The sequence below is a fragment of the Hemicordylus capensis genome, chromosome 2 (assembly GCF_027244095.1).
Source record: "Hemicordylus capensis ecotype Gifberg chromosome 2, rHemCap1.1.pri, whole genome shotgun sequence".
Lineage (NCBI taxonomy): Eukaryota > Metazoa > Chordata > Lepidosauria > Squamata > Cordylidae > Hemicordylus > Hemicordylus capensis.
This window is the reverse complement of record NC_069658.1, coordinates 75278539-75293068: the sequence shown is the minus strand read 5'-3', so window position 1 is coordinate 75293068 and position 14530 is coordinate 75278539. Positions and strand designations below refer to the sequence as shown.

Here is a 14530-nt window from a genome sequence, read left to right as displayed (position 1 = left end):
CCAGTATTAAGCTAGGTTTCCACTATTTGCCCTAGCAGCAAGATGCTGATGTCAGGTTATGACAGTGCTTTTATTCTGTGTTGTTTTTAAAAATACCAATAAAATATGTTCCTGCTCTGCAAGAAAGAAAAGAAGATAACGTGATGCCTCATGAAATATTATGTTCAACAATTCTGTATTACATTTCAAAGGATGGCCTGTATCTGAAATCTCTTTTGTTCAATCATTTTGCATCTTGCTGTATCCTTTGTTGTCCTGTAAATTGTCCTTTTTCTGCACTGTTCCATATTTGGGAAGCCAATGACTCTATTTTGTCTCTTCTTTTCTACCATGCACATCTGAGGTCAAGAGGAACTGTGTAGTCTCCCTCCCCTCCCCTTTGGTTGCCCCCATTGGAGCCTGTTGTGAGCAGACAGGAATCCTCAGGCAGGCCCTGAAGTGGTATGCCACAAGTGGTGTTTGTTTACTTTTTTTTTTAGATTGTCATGAAGAGATGTGGTCTGTTCTGAAAAATTATGAAGAATGAAAGCACTCTTTCAACAGTACCAAAGACAAAAAGAAGTCTGAGCACATGCATCTTAGATTTAAAAAAAAGATGGTGCATATAGACTCTGCTCACTTTCATTGCACACACGCAAATCCCATCCTTCATTGATATTTCACTAATGATACTGGCTTAATTATAAAGAATCGGTGGTGAATTTAGTCCTAGTCTTTGTACTTTAAATACAGAGGGGCTAGGATAGATTGACAGGTAGTTTGCAATGCACTTTAGTTTTGAATATTACAGTACTGGTAAATGTTTGACAGAGATTAAATTCTGTAGCTGGCACAAGTAAACATTTCCCAGCTTTGCAAACAAAAAAGACCTTGAACCAGAATAAGTTATCTGATTAGCAATATACATTGTAAAATGTTTTGCTTATTCAGGATACTACTTTTAGATTTGGCTGAGTGTTCTACTGGGTGAACTTCCTTAAGTCAAGGCGACATTAAGCTTTTCTAACAATTCAGCTAACTGCTGCTTTCCAGAAAAAAGAACCAGCCTAAACAGAGCTGTGGGGCATGCAGGTCATGGGCCTCACATTTTGTTCTAGAAGAACTGGGATCTAAGAAAGAAAAATGCTTAGGACAGAATGGGCTTGTCTTATACTGGCTCCCAGCATTGTTGGCCAAAAATCAATTGAACCTGTGCCAGTTCCATCTCCTAGACATTAAGAATGCAATCAAGGGTAGTTTGCTTCACTTGTGCATTTACTACATGATGTAGCATGTATGATGCTGGTAATTTCCAAGAATGGACTTGGTTAATGTGCAAAATAACCCTTCAGTAGTACAGTGCTTAAGGCCAGAAACTAGAATTGTCTTTGATGCATCAGCAAGGATTGCCAAACTGCTGCTGTCTCTGAGTAAGGTCTTCATGTGGGCAGCGGCAGTAAACATGATCCATGGTCTCTCCTTCTGTCCCCATCAAGACCTTACTCAGAAACAACAAGAGTTTGGCAATCCTTGCTGATGCGTCAAAGACACAGGGGTTATTTGCATGCTTTAGTTACTGCACATGATTAATTTCCACAAATAATGGTCTATTGACAATACATTGTGCCAGAAATAAAGCAAAGAGAACCATACTTTCAGAATACTGCAGTTGCTCCTTAAGTCTGTGTTAGTCATTGTAAGGCCCGGAGGCTGGTGGAGGCCCCCACTAACCCTAAGTGCAGCTCCCTGACGATTTGTTTATTGGGCCAGTGTGAAGCTTATGCCAAGCTGAATATCTGCACAGTCCCCCTGGCACCATGCAGTGACAACAGTTTCCACTGTGCAGTGCTGCGCTTTGCCCAGTACTGTTGGGGCTCCTTTAAAGGAAATGGAGCCCTCTTCAGCCCATGCACCATCTTGGAAGGCATGCATGGAATGCTGAATGCGTCTCCCTTCCCAGCGCTTTCCCCATAGAACTCTTAAGAGAAGCACTGAGAAAACTGCAGTACTGTTGGGAGATCATCACATCACAGTGTGAAATTGCTCTCATGTTGAAAGTTTTTTAACAAAAGTAGTCCCCACTTGAAAAATAGTGAAGATCACTGACTTAGGTTGTAGTGGAGTATGCTCTCAACAAAAGGACAAAATGAAACCTGGGAGTCAAATAATTCCTTATGATATTTGATGACAACTCATTACTTAAATATGAGGATTAGGTGTATTTTAATATCTTGTAAGGAACCTGAATGTGTAAAAAGTAGACACCTTTTACCTTTTCTGTTTGTTACATTTCTTCATTATTCTTTGCAGTGTCGGGTTAAACTCTTTATGCAGTTTTAAGACAGATTAACAGTACCAATAAGGGGCTTCTTCCTAGGTTAATTTGTTCATAGAACATGAGAAGCAGGAGTCAAGACATAAATATGTGTAAAATCCCCCTAGTAACCAGGTAGTATACTAATTAAACCCCTTCTCTTTAAATTTAAATCCTTACACTTGAAGTCAGAGAAATATGTTGTTAAAAGCACTGCTGAACAGTGGAAAGAAGCCCAAAGGTAGATAAAAATTCAAATGAATGTCTGAGTTGCCTTAAATATATTTTTGTAAATTGTTAGAGACAAAGCTGAGATTGGAATGTGTTTTAGTTATCTATACAACCCCTGTTGCTGCTCCAGAGACTGCTGTGTATACTGCATGTCAAATGGCTGCCTGAACCTTACCCATCTGCATCTGGTTTGTCAGCTATGCTCTCAAAATACTGGGATGCATTTTAGGTACATAGGAAGCTGTCTTATACTGAGTCAGTCCATTAGCCCATCTACCCAATATTGTCTACACTGACTGGCAGTGGCTCTCCAAGATTTCAGGCAGGAGTCTCTCTCAGCCCTGAGATGCCAAGGATTGAGTTTGGGACCATCTGTATGCAAGCATGCAAATGCTTCTGCATGGATCTATGGGTCTATCCCCTAAGGGAAATATCTTACAGTGCTCACATATACAGTGGGTATAGGAAAGAATCACCCCCTTTGATAGACCTTAAATTCTGGTTCCCTTACATCCTAAAATGAAAACACAAAGAAAATTCCCTTCACCAGCTGTACTTATCCAATGTAACCTATAACATCCAACTGAAAAACATCACAATTACAGTCCAGAAAAAGTGTCAGAAACAAAAAACAAGAATTACTGAGATTGAAAAAGGATCACCCCCCCCAATGTCAATATTTTGTTGAACCACCTTTTGCTTTAATAACAGCCTTGAGTCTGTTGGGATACTTCTCTATCAACCTTGCACATCTAGACGGAACAATATTTGCCCACTCCTCCATACAGAACTGTTCAAGTTCGGTCACATTGGATGGTAGGTGTTGGTGGACTGCTATCTTCAAATCTCTCCACAGATTTTCTATGGGATTTAGGTCTGGGATCTGACTGGGCCACATGAGGACGTTCACTTTTTTCTCCTTCAGCCACTGTGTGGTCAATTTTGCTGTGTGCTTCGGATCGTTGTCATGTTGAAAGGTGAATCTTCTGCCCATCCTCAACTGTCTGGCAGAGGGTAGCAGGGTTTCTTCCAGAATCTGACGGTATTTTGCCCTATCCATTTTTCCTTCTACCCTAACGAGAGCCCCAGTCCCTGAGGCAGAGAAACAGCCCCACAACAGGATGCTGCCACCTCCATGCTTCACTGTAGGTATGGTGTGTTGTGGATGGTGAGCTGCGTTGGATTTACGCCAGGTGTACTGTTTGGTGTTGAGGCCAAATAGTTCAATCTTGGTCTCATCTGACCATAAGACCTTTTTCCATTTGGCATCAGAATCTTCAAGGTGCCTTCTGGCAAAGCTCAAACGAGCTTTAATGTGGCCTTTCTTGAGAAGTGGCTTTCTCCTTGCGACCCTCCCGAACAAGCCACATCTGTGGAGCGCTCGTGAAATTGTTGTCACATGCACAGAACAACCACTCTTTGCCATGAAGTCCTTTAACTCCTTCAGAGTGGCCATTGACCTCTTGGTAACCTCTCTTACCAGTTTCCTCCTTGCTCTTCCATCCAGTTTGGAGGGCCGACCGGATCCAGGGAGGATAGCAGTCCACCAACACCTACCATCCAATGTGACCGAACTTGAACAGTTCTGTATGGAGGAGTGGGCAAATATTGCTCCGTCTAGATGTGCAAGGTTGATAGAGAAGTATCCCAACAGACTCAAGGCTGTTATTAAAGCAAAAGGTGGTTCAACAAAATATTGACATTGGGGGGGTGATCCTTTTTCAATCTCAGTAATTCTTGTTTTTTGTTTCTGACACTTTTTCTGGACTGTAATTGTGATGTTTTTCAGTTGGATGTTATAGGCTGCATTGGATAAGTACAGCTGGTGAAGGGAATTTTCTTTGTGTTTTCATTTCAGGATGTAAGGGAACCAGAATTTAAGGTCTATCAAAGGGGGTGATTCTTTCCTATACCCACTGTAGTCACTCATCCAAATGCAAACCAAGGCAGACTCTGATTAGTGAAGAGGAAAATTTATGCTCATTACCACAAGACCAGCTCTCCCCACTGGGTACAGCTAGGTCAGAATTCCTTTAAAATGTCCTGTTGCAGAGTGAAGATAACTACAATTTTATGTGATTCGCACCCACCTTACCACTTTAGGGACAGCTGTGATGTGTTACATTTTAACCAACTTCCCAGATTTTAACAGCTCCACCTCCCCATTGACACCCACATCCCCATAGACTCAGTTTGGGACATGCCCAGGTCAAGATGCATTTAAAATTCCAGAAATCCCAATAATGCAATAAGATGACACTCAGGACATGAGAGAGAGCAAGGATATGATATTATTTTGGCTTTTTGTGCCTTCCTCTGTGTTCACATAAACATCTGTAAGAGTGTGTCCCTCTCAGTGGCCTTTGCTATAATAGCCCATGATATCTTTCTGGATTGACTGTTGGATTTGCAGGTGTATGGGTCCACTGAGCAGCTGTTCTGCTCCTACTTTGTTAGGTAGGTTTCAGAAGGTTGTTGTAGGTGATTGCTTCTCCACCCCTGTGGGAATCATGATACAGAGTGCTGCAAGTTCAAGTCTGGTGTGAGATTTTAGAGCTTAGTGTATGACGGCCTACATATATCACTAATTTTCCTCAGACCCCAGTAAGGCAGATGAGTCTTTGATGAGGTGTCAAGAATTAGTCACTGATTGCATGAGGCCCAATAAGATTAATGAAGCCAGTAAAGTCAAGCAATCCAGTTTGGATGGAAGATGTCTCAGTTGGGAAGTAGCTGGGCAATCTCTTTTCAGTGTAGTTGCACTTTTCCTGAAGGGGCAGGTTTACAGGTTGTGAGTGTCCCTTGACCCAGTATTGTTGCTTTCTACTGAGGTCACTTCTATGGCAAGGAGTGCTTTTTTCCAGCTATGCCTGCTGCATCTACAGGACTCTCTCCTACAACGTATCTACCTGGCCTGCTGATGACATCTAGATTTTGAACCAGTCTATAAAACACCAGTTTTATAGACTGGTTCAAAACTGCAGGATGTCCAGAATAAAGGCCATATTTCTAACTCGGACTGGTGAAAGAGAGCATAATTGCACTGGTTCAGTTGGACCAGTGTATAGAAATACATAGGAAGCTGCCTTCTCCCGAGTCAGATCATTGGTCCATCTAGATCAGTATTGTCTACACAGACTGGCAGCGGCTTCTCCAAGGTTGCAGGCAGGAGTCTTAGCCCTATCTTGGAGATGCCAGGGAGGGAATTTGGAACCTTCTGCATGCAAGCGTGCAGATGCTCTTCCCAGAGCAGCCTCATCCCGTAAGGGGAATATCTTATAGTACTCACGTGTAGTCTGCCATTCAAATACAAAGCAGAGCAGACCCTGCTTAGCTAAGGGACAATTCATGCTTGCTACCATAAGACCAGCTCTTCTCCCATTTGCACAAGTTACCAGTTGGTTTCTGGGCACAATTCAGAATGCTGGTTTTGACCTTTGAAGTCTAACAGGATCTCAACCTACATGAGGAAATGCCTTCTCCCTTATGTCCTTGTGCCAGTGAGTTAAAATCATCCAAAGAAGTTATGTTCAACGTATTACCATGATCAGAAATCCATCTGACAGTGACAAGAACTAGAGCCTTCAAAGTAATGGTGTGTTGCCTGTGGAATTCACTGCTTAGCCATTTGCCTCCTTCACTGCTGTTTTCTAGAAATTAGTAAGAGCCATGCTCTGCAGAAGTACTTTTTCCCTCATGTAAAAATGCAGCAGAAAAATGTGTTCTGCATTTAGTGTGGTTTTGCTGTTTATGTAATGTGATTGCATATACATTTTATTGTTTACAAAATTGTACTGATGAAATTTATGTTTTTGTTTTGCATTTTATGCTTTTGTATTTCAAGGGCATTGCTGGGGAGCAGGGTGTAAATCAGATATTACACACGCGCACACACACTTTTATCCCACCCAAACTCTTTAATCCTCTTTTGGTTTTCTAGTGTATTGTATTTGTTGTTAAGAAGAAATAATTCAAGTGACTTGTGTTTGGCCTGTTTGGGGATTTTCTCTCTGAGGGGCTGTATTTCTTCTTTTGTCACACTTCAAAAATGAAGTTCACCCATGCATTCAGAATCTTAAAAGCTCTGTGAACAGTCTTCTGAATTTTGATTAATAGAGATCTGTGCACTTGGTTTTAGAATATGTCTTTTGTGAAAAGCTGGTCAGATTCTGGAAGTGATGGCTAATCTGAGAAAGAAACGAGAAGGCTCGTTTCATACTGGAAACCAGTATGATCTGTTAGGTTCGATATTAAACATAGAATGTTAAATCCTACTGCAAATATTTTTGGTGGGTTTCATTGCTAGAAATTAATCATCAAAATGAAAGCTGATTTGTTGCACTTAGAGATAGTTTAGACGGTCAGCTTTCTCACACACAAGCACTCAAAGATCTTCCTTGAACGTGTGCATGTCTGCGATTGCAGGGGAAACTGTTTGCCTAAAATAAGCTGGAAAAGAGCAGTTATGATTGAGGAGATCTCTGCCTGTTGTGTACAAACCGATTGTTAAGTTTCCCAAGTTTTTGTGTACAAACCGATTCTTAAGTTTTCCAATAGAAATGGGAAACCACATACAGTATGTGGTTGAGCAGTTATGTAGGGTACATGGTCTGTTTGAACTAGTATTATGATAGATTGATTAGTGACTAACTGTGGGTGTAATCCATCACTTCCAGATATGCAGAAATACTGTATAGACCATGGATTTTCAATGTTGGGTCCCCAGATGTTATTGGACTTCAACTCCCATAATCCTCAGCCCCAGTGGCCTTTGGTTGGGGATTATGGGAGCTGAAGTCCATTAACATCTGGGGACAATGCTGAGAATCCCTGGTATAGACTGCACCATTGAAGGACTAAAGTAAATGTGACATATGTTCACATATAAAGAAAGAGGTTAGGGTCTTATTTTTACAACAAAAGATATGCACAAGTGATAGGAATGAAATTCACTCTGTCCCCATGCTCTGTTATTGCAGACACTTTTTCCTTGACCTGTTTTTGATTCTGGAAGTGGATGAGCTGGGAGGGAAAATGTCTGAAATGACAGAACATGGCAAAATAAGGCAAGGAAGGGCTCTGCTTTGCTCTCCACTGTGCATCTTTTGTAGTAAAAATTAGACCTCTCTCTGCTGTATATGTGGATGGGTATGTGAATGAGCAAATTGGGCTGTTTCATGATGCATCTAGTTTGGCCCTAAAGCAGTCAAGCCAAGCAAACTGGGAGATATGGCATCCAATTCTGACTACAAGCATGCCACAAATGGAAAGCCTGCATGCATGCATGCATGAAGAAAGAAAGAAAGAAAGAAAGAAAAAGAAAGAAAGTTCATGCAGAGCACATCATTCCAGATTATCAAAGCAATTGAGCCAAGCCCATATAAAAATAAGGATACATTTGTAAACAAGTTCCCATACCAAGTATTACTAACCCACACACACACTTTGCTGAAGACTAGATTCATAGGAACATAAGAAACTGCATTATACTGAATCGGATCATTGATTCATCTAGCTCAGGATTGTCTACACTGACTGTCAAGCTCTTCAAGATTTCAAGCAGGAGTCTTTCCCAGCTCGACCTGGAGATGCCCCAGAGTGAACCTGGGACCTTTGTACACAAGTACACAGATGCTCTTCCACTGATCTACAGTCCTATCCCCTAAGGGGGATATCTTAGCACGCTTAGAGTAGTCATCTATCCAAATGTAAGCCAAGGTGGATCCTGCTTCACAAAGGGGGCCATTCATGCTCACTACCACAATTTCAGATCTTCTCCCCACTCACTGTACAGCAAGTGATTCCACTCACTTTGTACTGTGTATAGCATAGTGCCTTGGTGTTATACACCCATTTACATGCAACTATACTAGAGACATAATGTATCCACCCACCCATTTGGAGATTTAATTTGTAGACAGTCTGGTGGGAGATAAATCTGAAGAATGACAACTTTAGCAACTCACATGAAAAACACTGAACAAGACAAAAAAATAGGAACAGATTCCAGGAAGTTGGGGCTCTCCCTGGTAAACATGGACAGTATAAGAGCTCTATTGCTGTGATCAGTGTGTGGGAGATTCCCCCAGTCCATTGCACTAAGCTGAGGCATGTTTTTGTGTCTGTGGAAGAGCTTCCAGCAGAGATGGAGTGCAGGTCCCTTAAATCAGGATTCATCCATACAGCTGACAAAATGTGATTTAAATCAGGATATGGCAGGGACAGGAAGTAGATAGATTTTGATCCACTGGTATATCTCTAGATAATTTATAGTAGATTGGCAAGGGTTTCTGGTTCCCAATGGTTTAACAATAGCAAGTAAACACGAATGCTGTCATTTCTGGCCATGTGCTAACATGTATGTGTCCGTTCAGATGGAAATCAAAGTCTATGTTTAATAGAGTGCAGTAGGTAATTGGTTCCACTTCCTGAGCCTCCATTTTTGCTCACTGTTTTGCAACTAGCTCAGACCCTTAGTTGGATCTAAAATCTTGGCCTTTGGTTGGATCTAAACTAGATGCTGAAAGTCTGAAGTCTGCCTGCCTGCCCTGTACACATATCTGTCTGAATCTTTACAGTGGGGCAGAGGTAGACTGCTTCTATCCTATCCTCTGCCTAACCCTGTCCCCAACCAGTAACAGCTGCAGCCTTTTTGTTAACCAGACGAACTGCCACCCTTTAGCAGTAGCTTCAGTTCTGCTTAATTAGTTCACCAAAGCAGCAGTCCACTTCATACATACATTGGCTAATAAGTGAAGTGCACTCTTACCCATTTTAGAGCTTCATTAGTGTGTTTGTACTTTAAAGCCTAGTGAGCAAATGTGTTCTATAAATGCCAGTGGATTTCTGTTACATTAGTATAACAAGATGTAAATTAAGATGACCATTTTGTCGGGAAACATTCCTTGTAAATAATTTAAACATCTTCATTATGGCAACGTATAGTAAAACCATAAAGTGTTATCTAATGAAAATTGCCTGTGTAACTTCAAATAAAAAGAACAAATGAGAATAGGTCAATTTGTGTGCATAATGTGTTTAGTGCTTCCATGTGAATTAGTACTCCTATTTAATATTCTGTCTAATTCTGTTTTGCAGACAGTTGAAGAAATTGAAGGTGTCCTAGGGCGGGACCTATATCCAAATCTGGCTGAAGAGAGGTCTAGATGGGAGAAGGAACTAGCAGGCCTGAGGGAAGAGAATGAAAGCCTGACAGCAATGCTGTGCAGCAAGGAAGAGGAGCTGAACAGAACTAAGGCCACCATGAATGCAATCCGGGAAGAACGGGACAGATTACGCAGAAGGGTGAGGCTACACTTTACATTACACAATCAAAGTTCTGCTAAATAAATGTAATTGCCAAAATTCTAAGGAGCTGCATGCACGCAGGATTCCCACTTGTAGCCTCCAGTTCTCAAGCCCCTTCCCTCCTGTCTCTTCCACTGTTTTCATCTCATGGCTCAAACACGTCTTTATTCAACCTCCTACAAACTTGATAGGTCCTCCCAGAGTTTCCCTGACTTGCCTGGCCTTGTCTCATGGTTGAGACCTCTTATGCAGAACTTTGTAACTGGGAAGGCTTGATACTTGGCTTGTCTTTCTTTGTGCAGCTGAGATAACAAACAACTACTTTTTATGGGGAATTTAAATGTGATGCACTGGAGCACCTAAGATATCCCAGATAATATGGGAACTCCTGAATAAACATGTCAGGAGATAAAGTAGATACTTCTCTAGCGGATATTCCACTGTGGTACCTTCTTTTTCCCTTGTGAACAAAAGATATCATTGTTTTTGGTTGGGTTTTTTTCAGTTTGTGATTGGATTAGAAGATCAGATGGCAGTTTCTTATTTTATTTTATTTCATTGAGAAGAAATTCAGTTAAATAATAATGGAATGATTCAGACCTGCTATCATCTTTTGGTTTCATGTCAATTAAAGTCTGTGTATGGACTCTGAAATTGCAGAAGAAGCAATGGATATTATGGAAGGGTTGAAAACAAAGGATAATGTCTGTAGTACACATTTAATAGACAAGGGAGAGCAGTGTCTTATGAAACAGCTGTGTGAGAAATATTTATTTCAATTTCCATGCATATAGGTGCATATTACTTCTTACTGTGGCTTTGTACTGCATGCAAGTGGGGATTTTGTGCATTGAATTTCTTGTATATTCTGATGACCTTCTCTGTTGTCTAAGGAGTTCATTCTTCAGTACTAATTTTTGTGCTTATAGTACCCTCCTTTGTAATTTCCTTTTTCCATACTTGGGCTATTTAGCTACACAAGCCTTCTCATTCAGCAAAGCTTTCTATCCAGGGCACTCTAAATACGTTTTTGCTACTGAAACTGATTACACATGTAAGATCATCAGAGCTGAAGCCTATTACAGGTGTGCACAGAGCAGTTGCATGAATATGTGGAAGTCCACTTGTGTTTGAGTATTATTTTTTTCTCTGCAAAATGCATAGTCGTTTTGTGCCGCTTTCATTTTGTAGAAGAAAAGTTGTGGGTGAGTGCATATTATTGTTTGTTGTTATCTCTTAGATGTACATCTCACTTCGGTGGGATCAAGAAGCAGCTCTCTCCTATTCTCCTAGACTGTGTACAATTTGCAGTGTAACATCATTTGGAAGAGTTTTGATTAAAATGTATGCCTTTAGAATTTTATTTTTTTTTAAGAAATTTGATTGCACTTTGGATCCAACCTAAATCTGTGTTTTCATCATATTAAAGGTGACATACTCTAAATTGCAACTGGCCTGTCCTGAAAGGGAATACATGAACAAATAGAAGAGAAGCCCAAGAATCTCTGTTTTGATCTAGGCTTATTGCTAGAAGTTCCTATGTGATGACCTTTAGTGCCAGCTTCAAAACAGTGTCCATTTACCCAGGCTGAAGAAGTCCTATATTCTTCTATACCACTTACTCCCTCCCATTCCTTTATTCCTAGTTTGTTCATAAGAGCTTATTTCTTTTATCCTGATTCCCAACAGCTGATCTTAATAGGATAAATTGGCCTTCTTGTATAGACCTGTCTTCCTACTGACCATGAATGGCAGTTTGCTAGATGCTCTATCTGTGATCTTGCTGAAACTTAATCAACAGACCAGCAGTCTGCTGTAGCAAGAAAACAGGAAAAGAAAGTGAAGAACATATAAGATAACCTAATGCAGAAAAGTGGTATATACATATACTTAATAACAAAATAATAATAACAACCATATGTTAATCAGAACAGTGAGTTTATTTCCCTCTGGAGGAGTCTGTTTATTGCAGATGTCCATGTCAGCCACACTGTGTAATGGGGATTCCTAGGGAACTTATTTGCATTTGTAATACAGTCAATAGCTGCCACACAAATAAATGTTATCTTTGACCTACTAAATATTTTATACATGCAACCCTGAACCAAGAGTCACTTCAGATTATTTCCCCAGAGGGTGAGGAGGGAGACCCTGCTAAAATTTAGTTTTTGTTCTACACAGATTAAATTGGGCAGATAGAAGAAGTTGAAGCTGAGCAGATCAATAGAGCTGTTACTTCAGCCCAATGTCTGTAATCAAACAAAGTGCTCTCAATGGGGTTTCGGAGGCTTGTTAGAGGTTTAATTAAATTAGATATTTAATGCATTCATTTAACAGATTGTGCTGCTTTGCAGTGCAATAACTAAAAAATGACACGTGTATGGATTTTTATTTCTCACAGGTCATTAGTAAATGAGGTAATTACTTATTTCTGTAGGGTGCCCATAATATAGCAGAATGTAGGAGGGCAGCTTTACCCTTATGCAAAGTAGTCTTAGAGAAAATAATAGTGTAAATACTGGAGTTGTTTCCTATCTGTAGGAATTTGCAACCATGGTTTGATGTCTTTGATTAAAGACAAAAAAAACCTTACCACCTGATGGGCACTTAAAAATGTCCCACGTGGCAGCTCTCATCTCATGAATAACTAGTTGACTGTAAGTTCTAACCACTCAATGGTCTGCATGTTGATAATACTGGATCAACCACTGAAAAGGCTCCACTGTGTGCCCCCATCAAACTTACAGCACAAGTTGGGGTGGACGAAATACACCCTCTTTTGATTGATTGATTAAATGCCGTCAAGTTGGTGTCAACTCTTAGCGACCACATAGATAGATTCTCTCCAGGATGATCTGTCTTCAGCTTGGCCTTTAAGGTCTCTCAGTGGTGCATTCATTGCTGCTGTAATCAAGTCCATCCACCTTGCTGCTGGTCGTCCTCTTCTTCTCTTTCCTTTAACTTTCCCCAGCATTATGGACTTCTCAAGGGAGCTGAGTTTTCGCGTAATGTGTCCAAAGTATGATAGTTTGAGCCTGGAATTTGTGCCTCGAGTGAAAATTCTGGATTGATCTGTTCTGTGATCAGTTTGTTTGTTTTCCTGGCTGTCTGTGGTATCCTCAAAAGTCTTCTCCAGCACCAAAGTTCAAAAGTATCAATACTTTTTCTATCTTGCTTCTTTTGCATCCATAGTGTGTCATGGGAAAAACCGTTGTCCGAACAATTCTAATCTTTGTAAGTGTAGACATGTCATGGCATCTAAATATCCTTTCCAAGGCCTTCACTGCAACCCTACCAAGTGCTAGTCTGCAGCGTATTTCTTGACTGCTGGATCCTTCACTGTTGCTGGTCGATCCTAAAAGGCAGAAGTTATCCACCACTTTAATGTCTTCATTATCAATTCTGAGGCTGGTTGCTGTACCCATTGTCATTAGTTTAGTCTTCTTGACATTTAGTCATAGTCCCATTTTTTCACTGTGCTCCTTGACTTTCATTACTAGAGCTTGCAGATCATCCGCATTCTCAGCTATCAGAGTGGTATCATCAGTGTAGCGCAAGTTATTGATGTTTCTTCCTCCAACTTTAAAACCATGCTTATCTTCTTCCAATCCAGCTTCTCTTAGTATATGTTCAGCATATAAATTAAATAAAGAAGGAGAAAGTATACAACCTGGTCTTACTCCTTTGCCTATCTGGAACCAGTCTGTTTCACCTTCTTCCGTCTAGACTGTGGCTTCCTGTCCTGTGTATAGGTTTCTCATGGGAATAATGAGATATTCTGGGATGCCCATTTTCCTAAAGACATTCCACAGCTTGACATGGTCCGCGCAATCGAAGGCTTTTCTGTAGTCAATAAAAGCACATATTGACTTCTTACTCATATTCTTTGGCTTTCTCAATTATCCAGATTGCATAAGCAATGAGATCTCTTGTTCCTCAGCTTTTTTCTGAAACCAGCTTGGATATCTGGCATTTCCCTTTCCACGTAGGGCTCTAATCTGCATTGGATTATCCTGAGCATTATTTTGCTAGCATGTGAAATTAAGGATATTGTGCGATGGTTTGCGAAATCTGTTACTTTCCCTTTCTTTGATGTGGTTATGTGGACTGACCTCTTCCAATCTGTTGGCCCTGTGTTGTTCTTACCAATCTTAAATGACTGGTGGGCTTTGAGAGAAGAGGGCAGCTGTTTAAATGGCCTTTGCTCTGTTTTTAAAGTGCCTGAAAACTATTCAGGTTTATAAAGATCATTTGTGTAGATTTTTATCTGAGTTTTGCCTGTAAATGAGCTAAAAGATATTGCAGTAGTATGCTTGACGTTTTGTATTGTGTTGTACAAACAGCTTAGGCTGGAGACCATTTCTTCCCTGGTTTCTCACTCTGATCTGTGCCTCAGGGCCAAAGTACAAAGAGAGGGACTCTCAGTAGCTGTGGACCTTTTATGGAACTCTCTCTCTGTACAGGCTTGCCAAAATTCAAGGCTATCTTATTGCAAGGACCCTGTTTGGGTTGGCCTTTGGGGCTGTGGATTAAGTCAGCAAAGGGTAGAGAAACTTCGGTGAATTTTAATTTTATTAAATTTTATTTATGTTTGTGGGAGTGGGGTGTGGGAAACCAGTCTTATCTTGGTGGCTGTTCCCTGTCCCAAGGTTTCAGAATGGGGTAGGCTGCACATCTGCATAAGGAAAAAGAGGAGAA

At 40.7% G+C, this 14530-nt stretch overlaps 1 protein-coding gene across 3 annotated transcripts in view; it reads left to right on the top strand.

Moving 5' to 3' along the window:
- Nucleotides 1-14530, top strand: part of MCC (MCC regulator of WNT signaling pathway) — a 340580-nt gene that overhangs the window by 262359 nt on the left and 63691 nt on the right. For all 3 annotated transcript variants that reach the window (XM_053295136.1, XM_053295138.1, XM_053295137.1), the window contains one exon: nt 9623-9829. In XM_053295136.1, coding sequence (XP_053151111.1) covers nt 9623-9829 — 207 coding nt within the window. The remainder of the gene's footprint in view (nt 1-9622; nt 9830-14530) is intronic.